Genomic DNA, 21,635 nt, shown 5'->3' with positions numbered 1-21,635 from the left:
AAGAGTACTCTACACTATCCTCGGTACGCGTCGCCTCACAGATGAGGTGTTGAACACTACTTTTTGTCTGGTCGAATACGCACTAAACTCACGTCCCTTAACGCCCGTAAGCGCCGACCCGCCCGACCTAGGCGCAATAACACCTAATCATTTTCTACTCGGTAACCAAGCAACCAGGATTCCGTCCATCGTTGGCGTCGACGAGTTTGATCATCGTAAGCGGTACGCCCGTGCACAGTCATACGCCAATGCAATTTGGGCACGTTGGCTCAAGGAGTATGTACCTGCACTGAACCGTAGATCTAAGTGGCAGACGCCTGCCGAGCAGCACCCCAAGTTCGGTGATTTAGTTTGGATCGTTGAAGAAAGCAACCCTAGGGGTTACTATCCAACTGCTCGGATTGAAGAACTTCGGTACGGCTCCGACAGCGTCGCCCGCTCCGCCGTCTTACGCACGTCATCCGGATCGCTCGTCCGCCCACTCGTTAAGCTTGTACCAATCCTCCCAACATTTTCTTCCGGGCCGGAGGATGTTACCGAGTAAATTGAATTGAATAAATTATATCACTAGATAGAGAATTTTTGTGCGTATTATATCAAAACTTTCGCTTAGATTTTCCGTTCTAAATGCAACATACGTATTATTTCTGAGAAATACAAAGGCCGATTTCCCACTAAGAATAACTTCCAAAATGGCTCAAAACTGATTTAGCCTAACAAATTCGGTTTTTTGAACAGATTAGTTTAAATCGGTGACCTAGACTAAGACCTGCTAAAAAAGATCAAACTAGATTTGCCTCCAAGTAAACGATGCTTATGCCTTGAACGTTGATCTTACACAGTTACGTTGTATACATATAGACGCTATATCTTGAATATAGATTACGATAGTGTGTTTTCATCTATAGATTGCATACACGAGGACTGAAAAGGTGAGCTAGCTATCAAGGATTCATTTTTGACTTAATTGACGATTATCTGTTTATGACAGAAAACAGATGCGGTTCAGTGGTGCATGGTCGCCTCTACCAGAGTACAAACTATCTTCATCTTCGAATGTGTCTACTTCTAACACTACATCCTCTTCCAGTTCATCAGTAGGAGCTGTAATGTCTCCCTCAGAAGCTGCATTTGCCAAGAACAAAGGGCTCAGACACTTCGCCATGAAGGTAGTTGTTTGTTTATTTCTCACAATCATCCCTCGAGACATATTTTTGATTGTTTGAATTAAAGTATTACACAGGTTTATTCAAATAATGAGTTTTGAGTTTGTTGTTTAATTGCTCTTGTACGAAGTTCATAGCAATTATTGTGTAAACGTGTTGGTCTTTTTTCTGCAAATTTTTCGCTTGACCATTTTGCGCTTTTCTTCTAGAACATTCTTTGACTTCTCAAGTGACTGTTGTCACGCTTTCGTTCTTCATTTTTGAGTGATCTCTACTGTTCTCACTCCGAAGTAAAGCTTGTTGCTAAAATAAAAACGACTGCAGCATAGCAAGAATAAGGGCCAAATAGAACAGTGGGCAGTGCAAATGGTAATGAAGAGGGAGGTCAATGGTTCGAATCCCGGTGTGGTAAAATGTTTTTACAACCGCCTGTCGTTCGAGAGCAATTCTTCCGACTTTAGTCGGTTTATGTTTGTTTATTTCTCACAATCGTCCCACAAAATTGTACACGTGATTTAGGACCTTGATTTTGTCAAGAAGATTTTTGAGCTTTCGACAAAAAGGTCAAAGCGATTTCGACCAATTTTTGATTTCGGAAATGACGTATAGCCCGGGCCAAAACAGAACCTATCAGACTTATAAGACGTGTTCTAGAGCTTACCTTTGTTAGGGTACTTCCTGAACTGTCTTATGGTTGTCTCAAGAATACTAGTTAATCTTAAGGCTTACCTGACTAACTAAAGTTCTATTCCTCTAGTCTGTTACTCTTCTATCTGAGCTTCAGTAGACGGTGCACGGGCCCCAATGCTACGGTCTAACGTTTATCTCAATACAAAACAAGAGCGGAGTAGAGAGAGAGAAATATACTCTATTATTAAATCAGGATGGTGACTGGTACTGACTAAATTACTTTCTCTTCTGCTGAGAGAGGGTAGATGGGTAAACACATAAAGGGAAAGGAGGATAAAATAATATATCATTTTTATCCAATCAGGAAAGAGTATTTCAGTCTTTTTCTGAATAAAGTCTTTCAAATATTAAATATTCCTTTTTGGAAGTCATGCCTGACTCCATCTTTCCGGGGTTTAGAGTTGTTTTGAAAGTCTTCCAATAGAATATAGTAGAATATAGTTTATTAATTTCTCTGTAGTCTCTCTGAAGGATTTTCTTTCTTTTTTGGTTGTGTTGCTTGAAGATCGGCTCGTCTGTGAGTCGATTCCGAAACATCGGTTACCCAAAGAGCAAGGAGTGAACATCAACAACCACAAAAGTATCTATTCCACCACCACACTATCCAGTGGGCGGAGATCCTTCTGGGTAGGCCCGTCGTTGATGTTGTAGGCGTCCTGATGTCCGGCGTCGACTTACCTGACTTACCTGGTTTGCTTGGTTTGTTTCTGTTAGCTGTTAGATGTTAAGAATCGTTTTTAGATTCACTACATGTTCTAGATATACGTAGTATCCCTTCCGGTTGGAAAGAAAACTTAAAGATGTATGTTATCTGTTTTTGTGTTAATTGTTATTTAACAAGCTATGGTTTTGGTGGTGACATAAAGGAGATTATGTCAACGAAATGGCGAATAGCGTTTTTGTTTTCAGTGACATGTGATTTGTCGGCCATGCTGATTGTTAATCTTGTTATAGAAGTTGAACAAGTATTAATTAATGCCCCTGTTTGAAGTCATGAGTTATTTGAATGATATTAGTTCTTACAATTGTTTTGTCATACTTCTACGATTGCCCATTTGTGAGTTGTTACTGAGGAAACATTTTCCGTATCTGTAAGATTTGTGAAAATGCTGCTTATCACTTTGCTATATTTCTTCATTTAGCTGCTAGTCTCTTATGAATTTTTTAAAGGGTTACAGATCTCGCTTATAGTAGTTTGCAATGGGTATGCACACGAATGACAATTTCCTAATCCCAATTAACAGTTATTTCTTCAACTTCATGAATTAATTTAACGTCTCTGTCTGCGCGCTTACGATCTAAGGATCAACGTTTCCCGAGATCTGAGTACTGTTTTCTATGTGAATTGTTACAATGATATTGGATTGTTAGTTGTTACTATAGCTAACGTCGTACAGTAGCTGCTTGAGTTACGTATATTTCATGTATTTTGTTTTGTCACTTTTACAAACTTGCATGTGAAAATTTCGAATTGAGTGAAAATTCTGTTTTCTTTTGTTTTTAACCTGACTGTTTCGTATATGTTACTCTATTTTAAATTTAGAGTTTGTTATAAATAATAGATTTGTAATGTACCTTTTGTATGGTTAGATTGTAAATTGTATTAAGGTATTCAATATGTTATAATCTTTTTTATGAAAAAATGTCATGTCCTATAGTATTGTGTTACTTACAGTGTTGTTAACATGGCTTATGAGTCATTTATTCAAATGTCATGCATATTATTCATGTGTTTTGTTTGTTCTGTTTTTTTTCATTTTATTTGCCTATTTGCTTTATTTACAAAATTGCCTGTTTGCATTGCATATAACTAACCATGGAGAAATCTTTGCATATTTACATGTACAGTTTTAAAAAGTAGGTTAGGTTTTGTATAAGTAAAAACATATTTTTGGTTTTATACTGTTTATTTCAAACTGATTAATATCTAGTGATAGAAATAAATTTGGTTAATGGTATTATAATTGAAAAATTATGATTCAAATTCAGTGATCTACAATATGGATTGAATAGTTGGGGAAATAGATTTGGGATAATAAAGATTAACAAACATATGCAAGGATTTACAAACAATCAATATTAAAGTCTGTTATAGATGGAGATTGAAGTCTATTACCTACTGAGTCCGGGAATTGTTACTTGTTACTTTCCTTTTGTTGTTACAGTTTCTCTGTTTGTTTTGGATAGTTACCCCTTTCACAATAATGGTTGTATTCCTTCAGGAAATATTCGTCTTTGGAAAGATAGTACCCAAGTAAGTTAATTACGTCTTGTAAAGGAGTTTCCGTTATCGATGCTTGTAGTGCGTTACAAATCTCTTTTTCTGTCTGTGATATCTTTCTTTCGTTATTGAAGGTTAAACGATTTGTGATCGCCTTATTGGTCACGCTCCCTGTCAGGTGGTAAACGTGATATTCTTCGCACGGTTCGAGTGCTTCTAAGGGAACCATGAGCGGTCGCTCTGGTTCGTCTTTGGATTGAAATACATAATAATTTTTAATGGGATCGAAGTTTCTCAACGTCCCTATTGTATAGCTCCATTTTATTCTGTAGCTGTAGTTTAAAAAGTACGGGGAAGTCAATTGATCATTGATGTGTATGAAACTTTTAGAAGCTGTATATTGTTTGTCTCGTAAGAATGTATAATATATTAAGTTATGTATCAACTTTGTCTCATGTACTCTGTAATTGTTACTTTGTACATCTTTTGGCGTAGGGTGGAGTAGGTTGAAGCTTAATTGAAAAATCTGATGTTGCTGTGTGAATGCGCTATACGCCGAAAGGTCCTGAGAGGCTTTTGCCACTAGGAAATCAAAATTACAAGTTCTTGGTAAACGGAACTCATAATCGTAATCATAGAGGAAGCGTTCCGTAAGACTGTAAAATTGCTTAAGTTTTTATAAATTTAAATATTTCTAATTCGACAATATCTATGTTTGTTTTACATATGTGGTAAATATCGGGGTGGGTTTCATGCATCGGGTTATTGTACTGGTGGGCTTGCATATACGACTCGGCGGTTGCGTATAACTTCGCTTATTGTTACAATAGCTAAATATGTCGATATTATTACAATGCAAGGTACTAGGAGTATTGTTAAGAAGAATATTACTTTAGATAGTATAAAGTAGATTGTAATTAAGGATTCGTTGAAATCTATTTTTGAAACTGGTAAATAAAATGTGTAACTTTGTTATTAATTATGTAAATGTGAGGTGTAATGCTGCACTGAAGAGTGACAGTTATTTGCTCAATTGTAACTGACACTTAACTGTGCCGCACTACAGATATTATTATACAGTATTTATCTGTAGATTACTATTACGATTACTGGTATCATATCCTAAAGTATGTGTTACAATATATTTGTTAAAGTTTTACTCTTTGGTTTTATCGTCAAGAGGTGTTGTATCGTCTATAAGTGTTATAGCGTCTTTTTTACATACAACTATAAAAACTGTTTTTAGTTTGTTAAGGTCAATACATCGATCTGTTTGGATCTGTTGTTTCAGTAAGTTATACTCTGTGATTGTTTCGTTACAAATGGTTATGTGTTTTAGTAATTCAAAATGTTTTTCTCCCCAAAATAGTTTTATTTCTTGTCCGCTTTCTGTTTTTCCTTCAATAATAAATAAACAATCTTTATCGGAGAATTTACAAATTGTTGTTCTTATACTATCGTTATCAAAATGAATGTGGTTTCCAAATGAGTAATCTAATTTTGCAAAGTTTTCTCTTTGTACTTGGATTTTTATACAAAACTGTTTTCTGTTCAAAGAGTGCAAAAACTCTGACACTTTTATCATTGGTGGTTTTTCATCACTGTGGTGACTGTAGTGATGTATTAATCTTTGGGAGAAGAAGTTCAAATAGTTTAATGCGTAGTTAAAAGGATTCAGTTTACCTGGTGTTGTTGAATTGTTGAGTGAAGAGGATAAATGAAAGAGTTATGACAAATATGAGAAAAGTTATGAAAGAGGTTATGAAGTGATACAAAATTTGTTTAGGTATTAGATATATTGAAATATATGAATTTCTTTTTGAGATAGAATATTTTTAGTCTTAAGACTAAATTTTGTATTTGTGGAGTTTAGAATTTTCAGCTTAGCTGAGTTTTTTCGCAAATTTTTTCAGATTTTTGAACAAGTTTAACGGTTGTGGTTTGTGCGAGGCAAAATCAGAATTGTGATTTTTACTTTCTTTTCGAAGGCTCTCAATGTTGGTGACATTTTCATATCTTCTGTTTTTCATTTTTTGGATTTTACGTTGTCAATTTCAATAATTACTGGGTCCAATTATGGTGTTAGTTTCCTCGTTTGATGAATTGGTTACTCTTCTGATTGTTACGATACTCTTTGTTCTCGAGATTTTGTTTTCCTTGTAATTTGTATATTGACATTTGTTTGATGGTTAAATGGTATGCTTTCATCATGGTATGTTAATTCTTTCTTGGTGCCGATTATATGGTATCAATAAGCTTAGTTTGTTGTTTCTCTGCCAATTATGCTATTTCTTTTGTTTTGAAGTGTTCTCCCTATCATTAGGATGGTTAGTTAGTGATGGTTGGTGGCGTTAGTGGGATGATTAGTGGTGCCAGTTCTTACCAATTAGCTTGGTACCTTTTGTTCTAATTAGCTATATGGTATGTCTGTTGTATGTCTTTGATGGTGCAACTCTGCAGATGGTGCAACTCTGCATGCTTTTAATTATTGACATTAACGAAGTATTGACGTAGTTGAAATGTTTATTTCATCTACTAATGATCTTAGTAAGACCTGTCTTGTTTAATCACCATTGTGTTAGGTGAAAATGTTGATTGGTATGTTTTTGTTACTAATTGCGTCTGCATAGAGACTGTTTGTCTCTAACGTTCGTTGTTTAAGATATCTTTGTTCATAATTGATGGTGTCAATTTGGTATTTTCTTCCCTTTAATTGGTTTTAGTTTTAGTTCGGGTTTCTAAAGATAACGTCCGTTTCTTTACTAATGATGTCTGTGACATTTTAGTTGTTGGCGTTTGTTAGAATAATAATGTCCGTATTTTCGCTAATGAGATATATAACGTCCGTTTTCTCACTAATGAGATGTACTAACGAGGTATATGACGTCCGTATTTTAAATGACGTGTTAGTTAATGACGTATGTGTGGAATCTTTGCAAATTGGTTTGCAAAAAGGAATAAAACGTTCCTATTATCGAAGATATCTTAGCCGAAACGTTAAAATGTATTATGGATTGTTATGTGATTAATATATCTGGATGTGTTCGAATGTAATGAAATAGAAATGTGTATTTGTGTTTTAGATCAAGTCTCCGATGATTATGTAATGATGGAGATGACATGGCGGAGTGGTGGAGATTCTGTATTCCCGTTATTATTTCGTATGGAAGAAGTTATTCGTTATAGCTGAAAGTTGTTATTTGCTGAAAGTTTGTTATTTGCTTATTCGGCTTTATTCGTTTATTCGTCTATGTGACACGTTGTTGAAGTTGTTCCGCATGTTTATTCTTGTTATGTTGTACTTATTATTTTGTAGCTTCCGCTTTTTCGTTTATACCATGTTACGTTGTTAATCAATTGTTCATTATTTAATTAGTTCTGTTTCCTTATTTTCATCGGTTTCCTATGTGGTTAGTCATCTTTGTTGCCCTATTATTCCGTAAATGGATTATTCTGAATTGTTAACAGCTTCGAAATATCTATTCCATTTCGAGAGTGTTTACGTTATTATAACACTCTTGTTTTTTGATCTTTGGTTCTTTTGTTATTGTGTTGTGTTTCTTTGTTTACTGTAAATATCAACTATCTCATAATGTCTATTCCAGTTTTGTATATTTTGTTACTTGCTTTCTTGTTTACATGAGAATTTACCCTTGTTAATCTTCAGTTTGAGGTTTCGTGGGCTACTATCAATACCAATTTGTTTTTGTATATTCTTTATGGATATTTTCTTTTGTTGTTTGTTTATTTGTTTATTTGATTATTGTTTATTGTTTCATCAATAGAGATCTTCGGTGGAGATGTGTGTTCGTATACCCCATGGAGATGTGTGTTGTTGTCAGTTAATAAAGACTCTTCAGTTTTGAGTACAGATATTCAGATATTCAGTTGGTAAACGTTGACTGTTACATCTTTATTTGTGTATTTTCCCTGTTGTCTTTCATATATATATTTTATCCCTGTTACTAAAAGGTGTTAACGGTGTTAACGGTAATGATATAGCATTTGTTAAAATCATTTGTTAGAATCAGTATTTGTTCAAATCATATGGGTTTTACATCAGTTTAGATGATAAGGTTACAATTAGTTAGCTTGTATAATTTTCATGGGTTAGAGGTTAGGTGAATTTGAGCACCTTTTAGTATATTTTTGTATTATTTTTTATCTGTATTATTTATTCGATTTCAATTTATGTGTACATTTGTTATGTCTGTTTTAATTGGGTTGGGGGGTTGGGATTCTTGACACACAGGGTCGGGTTAGGGGGAATTTGTGTGTCTTGTATAAATACTGAGCATGTTAAACGTAATATGTAGATGTTAGACACAAAGAGTAGGAATACTGAACACTTAATACTGAACACGCAAAGGAATATACGTGTGAAATGAATGGAACGAATAATTTATAGTTATTTCTGTCTGAGTAGTGTAGGATTATTACGTTACGGGATAGTCATGACAGCTATTAGTAGTGCCCATTAGTTGCACTAGTTGGGAAGTATTAAGCTATTAAATAGGAAAGAACTTGCTAGTTGTTAAATTTTACACTGGTTTTCGAGTTTGAGATTTATTTGATAGTAAGGAATGGTGTTTTGCCTGTGTAGACATTATTTTTGAATAATATTATTATTATTATTATTATTAATATTATTATTATTATTATTATTATTATTATTATTTCTATTGACAAGATGGGGGAATTGTTATTTTCCTTTTTCGAAGATTATAACTATGAGATTGTGTTATTTCATCGGGCGGTGTATACCGTTTTGATGTTGTTTGGGTATTGGGTTGTTTTAGCGTTGGGATTTCTTCCGTTAATAAGTAGTTTTGTAATTCTAATTTAATATGTTTTTCTTTCGGAAAGTATGGTACAATATGATTTCTATGTATTGTAATGTGTTTATTAGTATTGTCCTTCAGTATGTATGTTGTTTCTGTGGGTTTATCAACAATTAAATATGGTCCTGTTTTTAGAGGTAGTAGTTTCTTTGATACTCCGTCAATCTGTTGTTGATTTGTGATCAAGACGAATGTATTTTTATCAAGTGGTTTCGCTGTTCTGAACCTTGAATTTAATTCATCAGTTAACCTTTTTCTGTTTCGTAATATTTTTGTTATGGTTTGATATGTGTCATTATAATGTTTTTCTTTGTCAAGAAACCATTTTGCGAACGTTCCGTTTTGTAGTTTTGCTATTTTTGGGTGACTGAATTGTTTATCTAAGTGAGTATGTGCGGGTTGTGTTTTGCATGCGCTTGTTCTTGTTGGGTTACAGTTTCCCATTTCGTCTGTAGTTGTTCCAAGTTTAATCTTTGTTGGTTTTCTTGGTTTTTGGTTGAAAACAACTTCATAAGGTGACATGCCTAATCTTGTCTGGTATTGCGTATTATATGCATACGGAAAGAATTTTGCTTTTCTAGACCAGTTTTGGTACTTTTCGTTGAGTAATGTTCTGATAAATTGTCCAATTATTCTATTAGTTCCTTCCACTAATCCGTTTGTCCAGGGTGCATATGTTGTGCTTGGTTTAAATTTGATTTCAAAGTAATTACAAAGGTGTGTTAATTCTGTATTTATATATTCCGATCCGTTATCGGAACGAATTTCTTCGGGTAGTCCGAATTTCATAAACCAATGTTCAAATAATGCTGTAACTGCATAGTGTGCATTGTTCTGAGGCGCACACATTATTGTTACGTAATGTGAGAATGCGTCTACTATCACAAAGATAAAATTATTTCCTTCAGATGTAGGATGTATTGGACCTTTTGTGTCTATCATAATCATTTCATTAAAGTATGTTTTTGTAGGTGCTAATTGTTCTTGCTTACTTTTTGTTTTTGTGTGAGCGAAAACTTTGTTTGTTTGACATTGTATGCAGTCTGCGATCAGTATCTTGATCCAAGTTGTTAAGTTTGGGAAGTAATATTTTTCCATTATGTTTCTTTTTGTTTTTTCAAGTCCCGTGTGACCAACTGTATCTACGCAATGGTTTTCGTAAAAAACACATAATAGTAATGTTAGTGGTAAACAGATTCTTTGTATTGTTTGTTTTTTTATTCGAATAATCATTTTCATTATGTTAGTTTTTTCGTCAATTGTAATTGATTTAAACTTTCTGTAATACGCGAATAGTCCTTTATTTCCGCGTATGTCCATTGTTACTGAATGTGGTTTATTGTTATTTTTTTTCCACATTTTGACTTTATGAAGTACTGGATCTATTATTTGTGTTTCTTTAATCAACTCTTCTGTTACTTTTGTTTTTTCATCATAGAAAATATCTGTTATTTTTGCATGGTCGAAATTTTGTTCTTGTTTTACATTGTTGATTAATCTAAGATAGTCATCGTCATGATGAGTTATGTATGGTCCTTTTTGGTTTTTCTCTATGATTAAGTCATCTTTTTCAACAATTGGTGATTGCCAGTTTTTTGTCTTTGGTTTATATTTCGGTACTAAATTTGTTTTGGTTTCGGTATTATATTTTTCATATGATATCGGATGGTATTCGTTTTTATCAATGTTAATTTCAAAGTAGTTGTTGTGTATATTGGCTAGAACTGGATAATGTGTTGTATCTTTGTTATCGTTGTTTGTATTGTTGCAAATGCTGTATTTGCATTCTATGTTATTTGCAAATGGTGTTTTTGCAAAGAAGAATTTTATGTTTTCAGGTATTTCCACTGTAATATCACGTGTTTTTGTAAAATGTTCTTCATCTATTGTTCTACTGAGTAGATCTGGTAAAGCTAGGTTTTTTCCTTCAGTCCATATAATATGTAAGTTAGGAAATTTCATTAGTATCAATTGAAATCTGTAAACTCTATGGTTTGGTTTATTCTTTTGTGTAAAAAGGTAAATGATTGGCTTATGATCTGTAAATAAAATAATTGGGTGATTTGAACCTGTTAATAAGAATTCGTATTCTGTGAGTGCGAAAATAATCGCTGAACATTCTCCAATTAGTGTAGATAGTCTCATTTCAATCGGTGTGAAAAGTCTAGAATTTGCTGATATTAATCGCATTTTCTTTTCAGTTGGATGTTGTTGCAGTAATGCTGCTCCAATGCCTGTGTTGGACGCATCTGTTATAATGTAAAATGGTTTTGTTGTATCTGGTATTGTTAATTCTAGGTTATGTGTTATTGTTTTTTTCATTTGTTCAATTATTTTTTGATGTTCTTTAGTCCATTTGAAATCATTTTCTTTGTGTAATAGATTGTATAATGGTTGTAATATTGGTTGCATTCCATAGACGTATTTGGCTAAGAAATTTATTGTTCCGAGGTATCGTTGTAAGGCTTTCATACTTGTTGGAGGTTCCAGTTTTTGGAATCCATCAATTCGTGATGTAAGTGGTTTTACTTTTTTGTCTTCGATAATGTGACCTAAGAATTTTACTTTCTTTAACATGAAGTATGTTTTATCGGGTGCTGCTTTGAGATTTTCTTTAAGCAGTACTTTATGATATTCGATTAGTGTTTCAAACATTTGGTCATAAGAATTTGTTTGTATAAAGATATCGTCTACGTAAGTGATAACTGTTCCTTTTCTGATCAAAGTGTAAAGGAAATGTGTTAGTGTTGATGCAAATGCTGCTGGTCCGATTGATATTCCGTAGAATAATCTTTTAAAACAATATTGTTCGTTTCCAATTGTGAAATGTGTATATCTCATCGATTCTTCGTCTAATGGTATTTGGTTATATGCACTATTAAGATCTGCTGTTGTGAATATTGTTCCGTTTATTCTTGTTAAAGCTACATCAACTGGTTCAATTGGCCAGTTGCACTTTGATTCATCTATCATGCTGTTCAAATATCTTGCGTCTAGTACAATCTTTAAAGATTCTCCTTTTCGTAGTATTATTACCGGGTTTGTGAATGTATTTCCTGTTGATAGTTGTTCTTTATTTACAGGTGCAATTATGTCATATTTTTTGAGAACATCTAATAGTTTTTGTATTCGTTCTCGAAGATGTATAGGTACTTTACTTATTCTTTGTTTTTTGAATATTGCATCTTTTTTTATTGGTAAGTTCAATTTTACTTTTGTTTTCCTACGTCAAATTTTGTTGTTGCGTAGACTTGTCTATAGTCTAATATGATTTTTACTACTTTTTCAAATTCTTCTTGTGTTAAGTGTGAATGTTGAAAATCAAACATTTTTATGAATTCTTTTTCTTGTTCTGAATATTTGTTAATGTTAAATTTGCATTTGAAGTTTGGTTTTCTTTCAAATGTTGCGACTTGTTCAATAGTTTCGTTTTCTTGTATGTTTAATATTTCATCGATATCGTTTTCATTTTCGTATGTCAGATTGTATAGTGCTTGGAATAAGTCGATAGAGTTTGTTTGGTATAGTTCGTTATCTTGTTTTTTGAAGCTAATATTTCTGTTCATGAAACCAATGAGTCCTGTATTTATTGTTATTCGGTGTCTATTTTTGTTGATCAATAGTATGTCCATAAAGTATTCTTCGTCTGAGGAAAAATCCTTTATGTCTGTAAATGATACGTTATGATATTTGTTTATTGGTTCGAAATAGAATTTCGATTTCTGTATTGTTTTATCATTTGAGTGATTCATTTGTTTAAATATTGGTATTGGAAATGTTATGCTTTTCTGTTGATTTGGTTCTATATAGATTGTTTCTCTATTAATGATTGTGTATAATCGAGAGTAGTAAGGATAACCTTTAGTACTATTCATGTAGAATATAATATCGTTGTCTAAATTTGTATTTGTATTTAATGTTAGTTTGTTGGTATTAACATTTATCGTCTCGATATATTCTTTGAAGAATGGTGTACCCAGTATATTATGATTGCATTGTGTTACATAGAAGTGAATGCAAAAATTGTTTTGTGGTTTGTTTCTATTGTTAGAAATTCTGTCTGGTGTTAAATTCAGTGTTACTGTTCCGAATGTGTCTATTTTTGTATTATTTGCAGCTGTTAGTGTTTTGCTTGCTTTGTCCAAGATCATTTCTGGGTTATTGTATTTGATTTCATTCCATGTATCTTCATTTAGTAGGTTTAATGTTGCTCCTGAATCTAATAGAAAATCTATTTCTAACATAGGTTTTTGTTTTGTGAAGTCCTGTTCAAATTTCTGATATTGATACATTGGTAATATCCATGTTGGGTTGCTTTCTAATGTATTTATTACAGTATTGCATGTATCTTCATTGGCATTGTAAAATTTATCTAGTATTTCTTGATCTTCGTCTGAGGACTCTGATGTGTACTCATATTCGTCGATTCCTGGTGGATCGTTATTTGATTTTTCTTGTCCTACGCTATTTATTCTGTTTTTGCTATTGTTGTTTCCATCATTTCTCCGTTCTTTTGAATAATGTCTGTTATTTTGTTCTCGTTGGGATGAGTATCCTCTATTATCTCTGCTATTGTTATTTGAATGATTTCTATTGTTACTATTAGAACGTTGTCTATAGTTATCGTTTCTATTTGAATCTCTACTGTTGTATCTTTGTCGATTATTATTATTATTGTTTTTGTTACTATTATAAGGTGATTGTTGTCTTGAATTATTTCTGTCATTGTATCTTGAATTTGATCTGTTATTATTATTATTATTATTGTATTTGTTATAGCTGTTGCTTCTATGATAACTGTTGCTCCTGTTTCTATTGTAGTTATTCCTGTTATAACTAGTACTTCTGTTATTATAATTATTTGATCTTTGATATCCTTGATTGTTTCTACTATCTCTGGAATTTCTATTATGGTAGTTATTTCTTGAATGTGATCTGTATGGTGTCCGACTTCTGGAGTTGTTATATATTGGTGATGTCGGTGGTAGTTGTCTGCCATTGACATTATTTGAGTCAATTCTTCTATTTGGTAAGTTTTGATTGTTTCTCATGTGACTGTAAAATGATCTTTCTTTCGGTCTTGTAACACTACCTCGGCGTGGTCTCTTGAAACATCTTCCCTTTGTGTGTCCATGTGAGCTACAATAGCTACAAAACAGTGCAAACTTTGGTCTTCCTTTAAAATTCTTTTTGTCATATGTATTGTTAATTCCGTTTAGAACATTGCATATTGTTCCTTCGAATTGTTCTAAGTCGTTTTGATTAAGTTCATTTATATTATTACAGGCTATATTCATTTGTTTTAGATCTTCATTAATATTTGTTGTACTTTGGTTTACTTCATATAATCTTTTGTGATTATTAGTTATTGTTCTTGTTAGATCCATTTGGTCTATTTTCTCTACTAATGTTTTGAATGGCATTTCTGGTTCTCGTGGAGTTTGTTTGTGGTTCGCATGTTTCTTTAATGCTGCGTTTTTTAATTCGTTGTCTAAACATCTTATGAACGTTTGGTTCATAACACTATTTCTGTAATCTTCTGTGTATAGAGAATAAGCAGTTTTGACAAGAGTTTCTATTCTTAATGCTAATGATCTTAGTGATTCGTTTGTATGTTTTTGTAATTGTTGTAATATGATTTTTGCTTGTTGTTTTGATTTTTCCGAATCAAACATATCTGAAAATTCTTTGCAAAATGTTTCCCAATCTAATTTTGTTTCACTTGGAAGTGTCGAATACCATTTTTGTGCAGGTCCCTGTAAAGTATGTAGTATTAACGCTGCTCTTTTTACTTTCCATTGGTGATGTCCTGGTTTATTTACCGGTTCAATGCCACTGCTGAATATCATAGCAGCGACAATGCTATTTAAATATTCTTCAACAGTATATGCTGGGTCTGTTCCATCGAATGGTCTTATTGTTGTTGGTACTGAACCACTGCTAATGTTTTGTTCAATTTGAGGGTCTTCGTTTATGCTCATTGATGTTAATTGTTTATAAAATGGTAAAGGTGGTTCTACTACTGTTGTTTCCCTTTCTTCTGTTGTGATTGAATTTGTTCTTCTATTTTGATTTCCTTGTTGTTGATTACTATGTCTATCAGTATTTTGTATGTTTTCATTTGTTGTATGTTCATGGTTTCTGTTATGAAAAGGATTTTCTTGATTTCTGTTATGTAGTGGATGTTCGTATTCCGTTCTATAGTTATTTTGTCCTTGTAGATTGTCAAGAGTTCTATCCAATTTATTGATTACCATTTCTAGTGCTTCTTCTTGTCTTTTTTCCATATTTCGGCTCATTCGATGATATTTTTCTTCTAGGTTATTTATTAATTTATTAGTATGTTTTGTTACTGTTTGTGTAATTTCGTTTTTTAAGTCTTCATAATTATATTGTTGTTGTTCCCAATTTTGTTCTTGGTTTCTATATTTGTTATCTACCGAGTTGATGTACATTCTGTTGCTGTTAATTTCGTCCTTGTTTTGGTATTTTCGTCTGTTTTGGTTTACCGATGGTGGAAATTGATTGTCAGATCTAATTTCTCTTTCATCTGAATCAGAATTGTCTACATCTTCTATTGTATTATTGTTGTTTCCGAATAAATTTGATGTTAATAGTTTATCTGGTTTTATTGTTGATTTTTGTTTTACTTGTGAATTGTTGTTCAGTTGTGTATCTTTTGGTGTTGACGTTGATGTTGAACTTTTTGTTATATTAAATGATGATGATCCTGATTGTCCTTGATCCAGTATTTTCACGTAATTTTCTATTCCTTCAATGAAATTAATACTGTCTGAACTGATCTGTAAAGTACTTTCAAAATTTTCTGAATAATATTTTTTATCCCAAATATTTTTGAGTTCATCACAGAGATATCCTATTTCGTCAGGATATGTCTCTCCGAACTGTATTCGTTTTTCGTTTATATGTTCAAAATTGTCTAACCAAAAGAGGAAAGTAAATTCAGATACTATTTTTATGATATCTATTGATGCTGTTTTTATTTCTGGTTTTAGTTCTATTATTTTTGTCAGCCAATTATTATAGTTTTTGATATCAAATCTTAATCTGTCATTCACAGACTGTACCTGTTGACGACTTTCATTGAGATATCCACTTGTGTTTCTTATTATGTTGTATGTTGTGGATGTTATTGCTGTTATTTTTGTTCTATCCTGTGATTCTTCATGTCTTTTTAAAAATATTTTTAGCATTTCCGATAATGTTGTTTCATTTTGGAAATTAAAATATGTTCTTCTGTTGTTATTTTCATTTGTTAATACAAATGTATAGTTTCTGTTGTATCTATCACTATTCAGTAGTATTACTGGTAGATAGTGTGTCAAATGGTTGCGGTTGATTTTTATTTGTTGTATATGATCTGTCTCTTTGAAGAGGTTTCTCTTCAAATTTAGGATTATTCTGTAAAGTAGTTCTGTATTTTCTTGTGGACAATCATTTGCGATAACAAAAGGTGTTAATTCGTTATTATGGTTTGATTGTGTATCAAATTTGGAAGCCATTTGTTATTCTTTGAATTTTAATCCGTTCTGTTTTTCTAACAATAGTTTTTGTTATATCCCTCAGAAATTATAATTGTTTACCCAATTTAGTTCAGCACTGGTCGCACCAGATAAGACGTGTTCTAGAGCTTACCTTTGTTAGGGTACTTCCTGAACTGTCTTATGGTTGTCTCAAGAATACTAGTTAATCTTAAGGCTTACCTGACTAACTAAAGTTCTATTCCTCTAGTCTGTTACTCTTCTATCTGAGCTTCAGTAGACGGTGCACGGGCCCCAATGCTACGGTCTAACGTTTATCTCAATACAAAACAAGAGCGGAGTAGAGAGAGAGAAATATACTCTATTATTAAATCAGGATGGTGACTGGTACTGACTAAATTACTTTCTCTTCTGCTGAGAGAGGGTAGATGGGTAAACACATAAAGGGAAAGGAGGATAAAATAATATATCATTTTTATCCAATCAGGAAAGAGTATTTCAGTCTTTTTCTGAATAAAGTCTTTCAAATATTAAATATTCCTTTTTGGAAGTCATGCCTGACTCCACTTAGCGTAGAGGATTTCTATAACAGTGGATTCATTTTGTGTTGATCATTTTGTGCTCACATGTTCAGGTGTGTCAGAAGGTGCAGTTGAAGGGAGTGACGTCATACAATGAAGTTGCTGATGAGTTGGTGTGTGAAATGTTTGGAACTGCAACTACTACTCTTCACAAACACAACAGCACCACGCCACAGTCACTATCAAATGAACAGGTACTAATTGTGTGTCATTAGCACACGGTCCGATTAAATCTTTCATTAATAGCCGCCGTCAGCCTCTCAACGGCCAATATTTAGGCGCTGTCCTTTTTATTACAATTCAAAGAATTTGAATTGTATTGGGGCGCTGTATTTTTACGACTCGAAGAGGAGTATTGGAGAAGTCCTTTTTTTTAATCAATTTTATTGGAGTGATTTTTCAAGCGGGAAATGAAACGCGTGAAAAAATTTAGAGTGATTTTGGTGCCGAACAAAATGAAGAGCAGAGCGAAAAGAGAGGGGTTTTTTTGTTCATACCGCTGTTTTTGAGAGAGCGAGAAATTGATGTGTGAAAAATTTTTCTCTGGGCGAGCGAATTTTTTTTGTTCACGTGCGGCTTTTAAAAGTAGTTTTTTTTTGCAATTTTTCTTGTTTATGAGGTTTGATTATGTTATTGTATTAGATTTGGGCTCGTTTTGATAGGAATTGAAGGTTTCAAGTAGTTAATTTGAGTTTTATGCATATTTGGAGGTTTTTGATCAGTTTTGCTGATTTTTCGACGAAATTTAATGTATTTTGGCCTTTTGTTTTGTTTTACTGCTTTAAGTGCAATTTGCATAGAAGCTCGTGACTCAAAGAATATCAGGGATACAAATTGATTACATTTTTGTTGGTATAAAACATTTTTTCTGAAGAAAAATGACAGGAAAAATGAGAATTTTTAAACCACTTTTTTTTTAATTTTTTGCTTTTTTTCGTTTTTTTTTTGTCAATCATAGACAGTTTTTTTAGGTTGTTATAACTTGCCCATTTTTTCGCGAGCATTTCATTGCTCTCTTTGCTCAAAGTAACTTTATTTGGCTTTTTTGTAATATTTAAAAAAACACCTTACTTTTTATCGTTTTTTTTGTTCAATTTGGTTTTAAATGTCGTTTATATTCTTCTTCAACCTTTGATGGCATTTGGGGAGTTTTCTAGTGGAAGTCAGTTGCTGTAGTTCTTTTGGATGTCTGTCATTTTGATTGATATTAGTTGCTAGTTGTTTTTGTTAAACAAAATCGAGTAAATCAGAGCAAATTTTGGCCACTTTTTGTCTTTTTTCTAAGTTTTTTGCCTACTTCTTACAATTTAATGTTTTTTGCTGGCAACTTTTTCTCAAAAAAGAGCAATTTTGTAGGTGTTGATACTGTGAATTTGCACTTGAAGGCTTAACAGGGCAGTTTTCATTTAAACAAATTGTACAAAACTCTAATTCGTTAAAGAGTTTTTCTTAGTCTTTTTTTAGTTTGTTGTTTTTAACGTTTCTCTGCAAGTACTAGGTGGGCCACTGATCTATCCAAATATATAACTAATTGATTTCTATGAGTTATGGATGGGAAGCTGCATGTTATCTTTTTGTAGAGATTTTTGTTTGGATTTTTAGAGAATATTATTTTTTGATTTTGTCCTTTGTCAAGTTTCCAGTTCTCCAGTCTTTTCTTTGTGAATTGATTACACTGTCTGTCGATTGGTAACATGCTGGTGGTGCATCTGATCAGTGAGAATAGTCAAATTTCTACTTCGAGTCGTTTCCGGAATTCTTCCGGCTATGTTTTTTTTTAAGATCTGTTCACACATTTTCATGATTTTTGAAGTCAAATTGGAGTAGTGATTTTGGTCACGCCGAAACAGGAAGTGGAGCGAAAAAGTGAGTGGTTTTGCGGTGAGAAATTTTTCACTCTAAATTTAGAGTGAGAAAACGGTGTTTGAACAAAAATTCGCTTTCTCGCTAGTGGTGTTTTGTTCACATGCGGCATTTTGACATCGATTTTCTGTTTTTTTTTTAATTTTTGGATCTGATTTATTTAGAAATGGTTTTGTCAATTCACTCGTAGTCCATTCTAGGTCTAGTTTTCTGTTTAGTCAATGAAAATTCTTTGAATTGTACGTCAGGACTTGTCCTGATATGTTTTTAACTTCGCTTTACCTTGTGATCCCGTTTTACATAAATAACGATTTTCACGCTTGACTTCTGACGATCCGATTAAATTTTTCTTTAAAACAAGCACCTCCAAGTTTAAGTTGTCTATAATGTGAAGCGTCGGAAGTTTCAAAATACTTAGACAGATAAAATTCCAAGAAATTTTGGCATTTTACAAACTTGAGAATTGTGTGTTTCAAATCCTGCAGCCATATTGCAATTTTCTGGCACTCTGACAACTTTCAATCATTCTGCACATTTTGAGCTTAGCTTGTGTAAGAACCATTCGCCCTTCTTGTAAAAGGGATCAGATTTTTATGATGGCCGGCTTTGGTTCGTTATAAATAGCTGCAAAGATTTCAGCTCTATATCTGTCTTGCGTTAAATCGTAGCTAAATTGCGGTACTATTGGTTTTTCTTTTGTTGTTTGAGGCTTTTGCGTTTATCCTCTTTGATAAAAAAAAATCTGAAAAAGTCAAAATTTATTGAACTCTTCTTGTCATCGCCAACTCATTTCTGTCTCTTGAGAGAGATAGTTTTTAGCTCGTTCGTGTGATTAGATATTTTATCATCTTACTCCACTTAACAAAATGACTCCTGCTCTGTAAAAACTAAGTTCAATTAAGAATGGCTATATTTTCCTGTTTTTATGCCGAACTTGAGAGAGATAACTGTTTAGGAAGAGCGTATTCTGTGTAGGTACTGTATATATCGGAGCGATTGTTTTATAATAGTTTACAAAAGTGTGGTTTAATCCCTCAAATATGAGAGTCAATGAGTGTTTACACGCAAAAGTTATAATTGAAAGGTTGGCATAAAAAGTTAGACAAATCAAACTGTGAGGTATGATTTCCGCGGATAATATAATTTATGATGTATATAAATTTGAAATTAGTTGGATTGGGGGGGGGGGGGGGGGGGGCGGAGGAGATTGTGGGATAAACGGTTACGTATCGTTTACAATGAATAAGCCCAAAGATATCTCAATCGGTCTAAGTAAGGTAAGTCGCCAATAACAATACCTCTGCGGAATCTATTTCAACAAGTTTTATGGTTTTTCAAGCGGCTTTGCTACAGTCATCAACTCTTTTGTTTCCGTGTATATTCTTAACGCAAGTCTATTTTGCAGCTATAATCGGCAGTATGTCTACGTTTTTCTTTTGTTGAATAAATTTCTATTTCAATGAAGCCCCATTTTTACGAAAGTGGATTAGTAGATTGTGATATGTTTTTTAGATCTATGATCAGAAGAATGTTAGAAGACGAATCTACGATGCATTGAATGTCCTTATGGCTCTGAACATCATCTCAAAAGACAAGAAGGAGATCAAGTGGATTGGACTGCCTACAAATTCTGCTCAAGAACTCAAGAATTTGGAGGTCAGTTCAATTGTCGCTGTTGAAGGTTTTTTTTTAAAGATCAGTTCTGAAAAAATATTTGAATCAGCAGTTACAAAATGCGATACAACAGAATTTCTGTTTATTTCGTTAACTTAAGTTTTATGATCGTCCAAAGAATTGATAATGTTTGCAATCAAGTGACGTGCACGAGTAAGCGATGAACTTAACAAAAATTTACCAAAATTTACCGCTAAAATATGTAATTTCACCGCTATATTAAGCGGTGAAATTACATACTTTAGCGGTGAATTGTGGTGAATTTTTGTAAGTTCGCCGCTTACTCTAGCGGTGAACTTACATAGTTTCACCGCAAATTTATGTACGAAATTTGCGGTGAAATAAAAACAACTTTGCATTGCTTATCTTACTTATTTTTCCGATTTTTCCTCGACCCGGGGTGTTTCAGATGGAGAGAGAAAAGCGAGTGGAGCGAATTAAAGAGAAGAAAGCTCAGCTGCAGGAACTTATCATGCAGGTACGCTTAATCAGAACCGTATAATGAAAATAATTTTGGAGAGAAATTTGTTGATAAGTGATTCGAAATCCGAGAAATACTTCTTTAAATGAACTAGAGCGGATTCAAATTGAAGATCAAACAAATAGCTTAGAGGCTTACAAAGGTGACTGAAAAAATAAGTAACTCAAGAATGTGTGATATGAAGAACATAAACAACACTTAATTTGAATGAAACACAACATTTGATTAAAAACAAAATTATATTGAAACGAAAACGGACGCTTTGTGTATATCGTAACGTTTAGAACTCTCTCAATCGTCTGAAGATAGAATTTGAATCTTCTCTGTTAATGAACCCCTCCGTCTCAGCTTCTCGGCAGCATATTTTTGGCAGGCGCCCAGTCTACTCACAATCAGTTGATGTGTGATAACTCTTACTTTACAACGGGGATTTTATAGTGTGCGAGAAACCAGCGGAAACAAAAGATCCTTGCATTTTTTAGGATTCCAAGAAGAGGTGCTTGGAATTTAACATCAGTAAACAGATGTCCGTCGTTGTGAATATCTGTATGTTCATGAATGCAGTTAGCTTTTCGTTAGCATATTTTTTAAGATTCTAAAAAGGGTTGTTCATTTC

General features: G+C 33.1%; 1 protein-coding gene across 2 annotated transcripts in view; it reads left to right on the top strand.

Annotated features, from left to right (window-relative positions):
* Positions 1-21,635, top strand: part of LOC142345524 (uncharacterized) — a 562,956-nt gene that overhangs the window by 536,848 nt on the left and 4,473 nt on the right. For both annotated transcript variants that reach the window (XM_075397596.1, XM_075397597.1), the window contains exons 8-11: positions 992-1,169; positions 17,055-17,195; positions 20,377-20,520; positions 20,948-21,016. In XM_075397596.1, the coding sequence (XP_075253711.1) occupies positions 992-1,169; positions 17,055-17,195; positions 20,377-20,520; positions 20,948-21,016 (532 nt within the window). The remainder of the gene's footprint in view (positions 1-991; positions 1,170-17,054; positions 17,196-20,376; positions 20,521-20,947; positions 21,017-21,635) is intronic.

This window comes from Convolutriloba macropyga, chromosome 9 (genome assembly GCF_964194025.1).
Source record: "Convolutriloba macropyga chromosome 9, txConMacr16.3, whole genome shotgun sequence".
Classification (NCBI taxonomy): Eukaryota; Metazoa; Xenacoelomorpha; order Acoela; family Convolutidae; genus Convolutriloba; species Convolutriloba macropyga.
The sequence above is the reverse complement of the archived record's forward strand: the minus strand, read 5'-3'. Positions and strand labels throughout refer to the sequence as shown.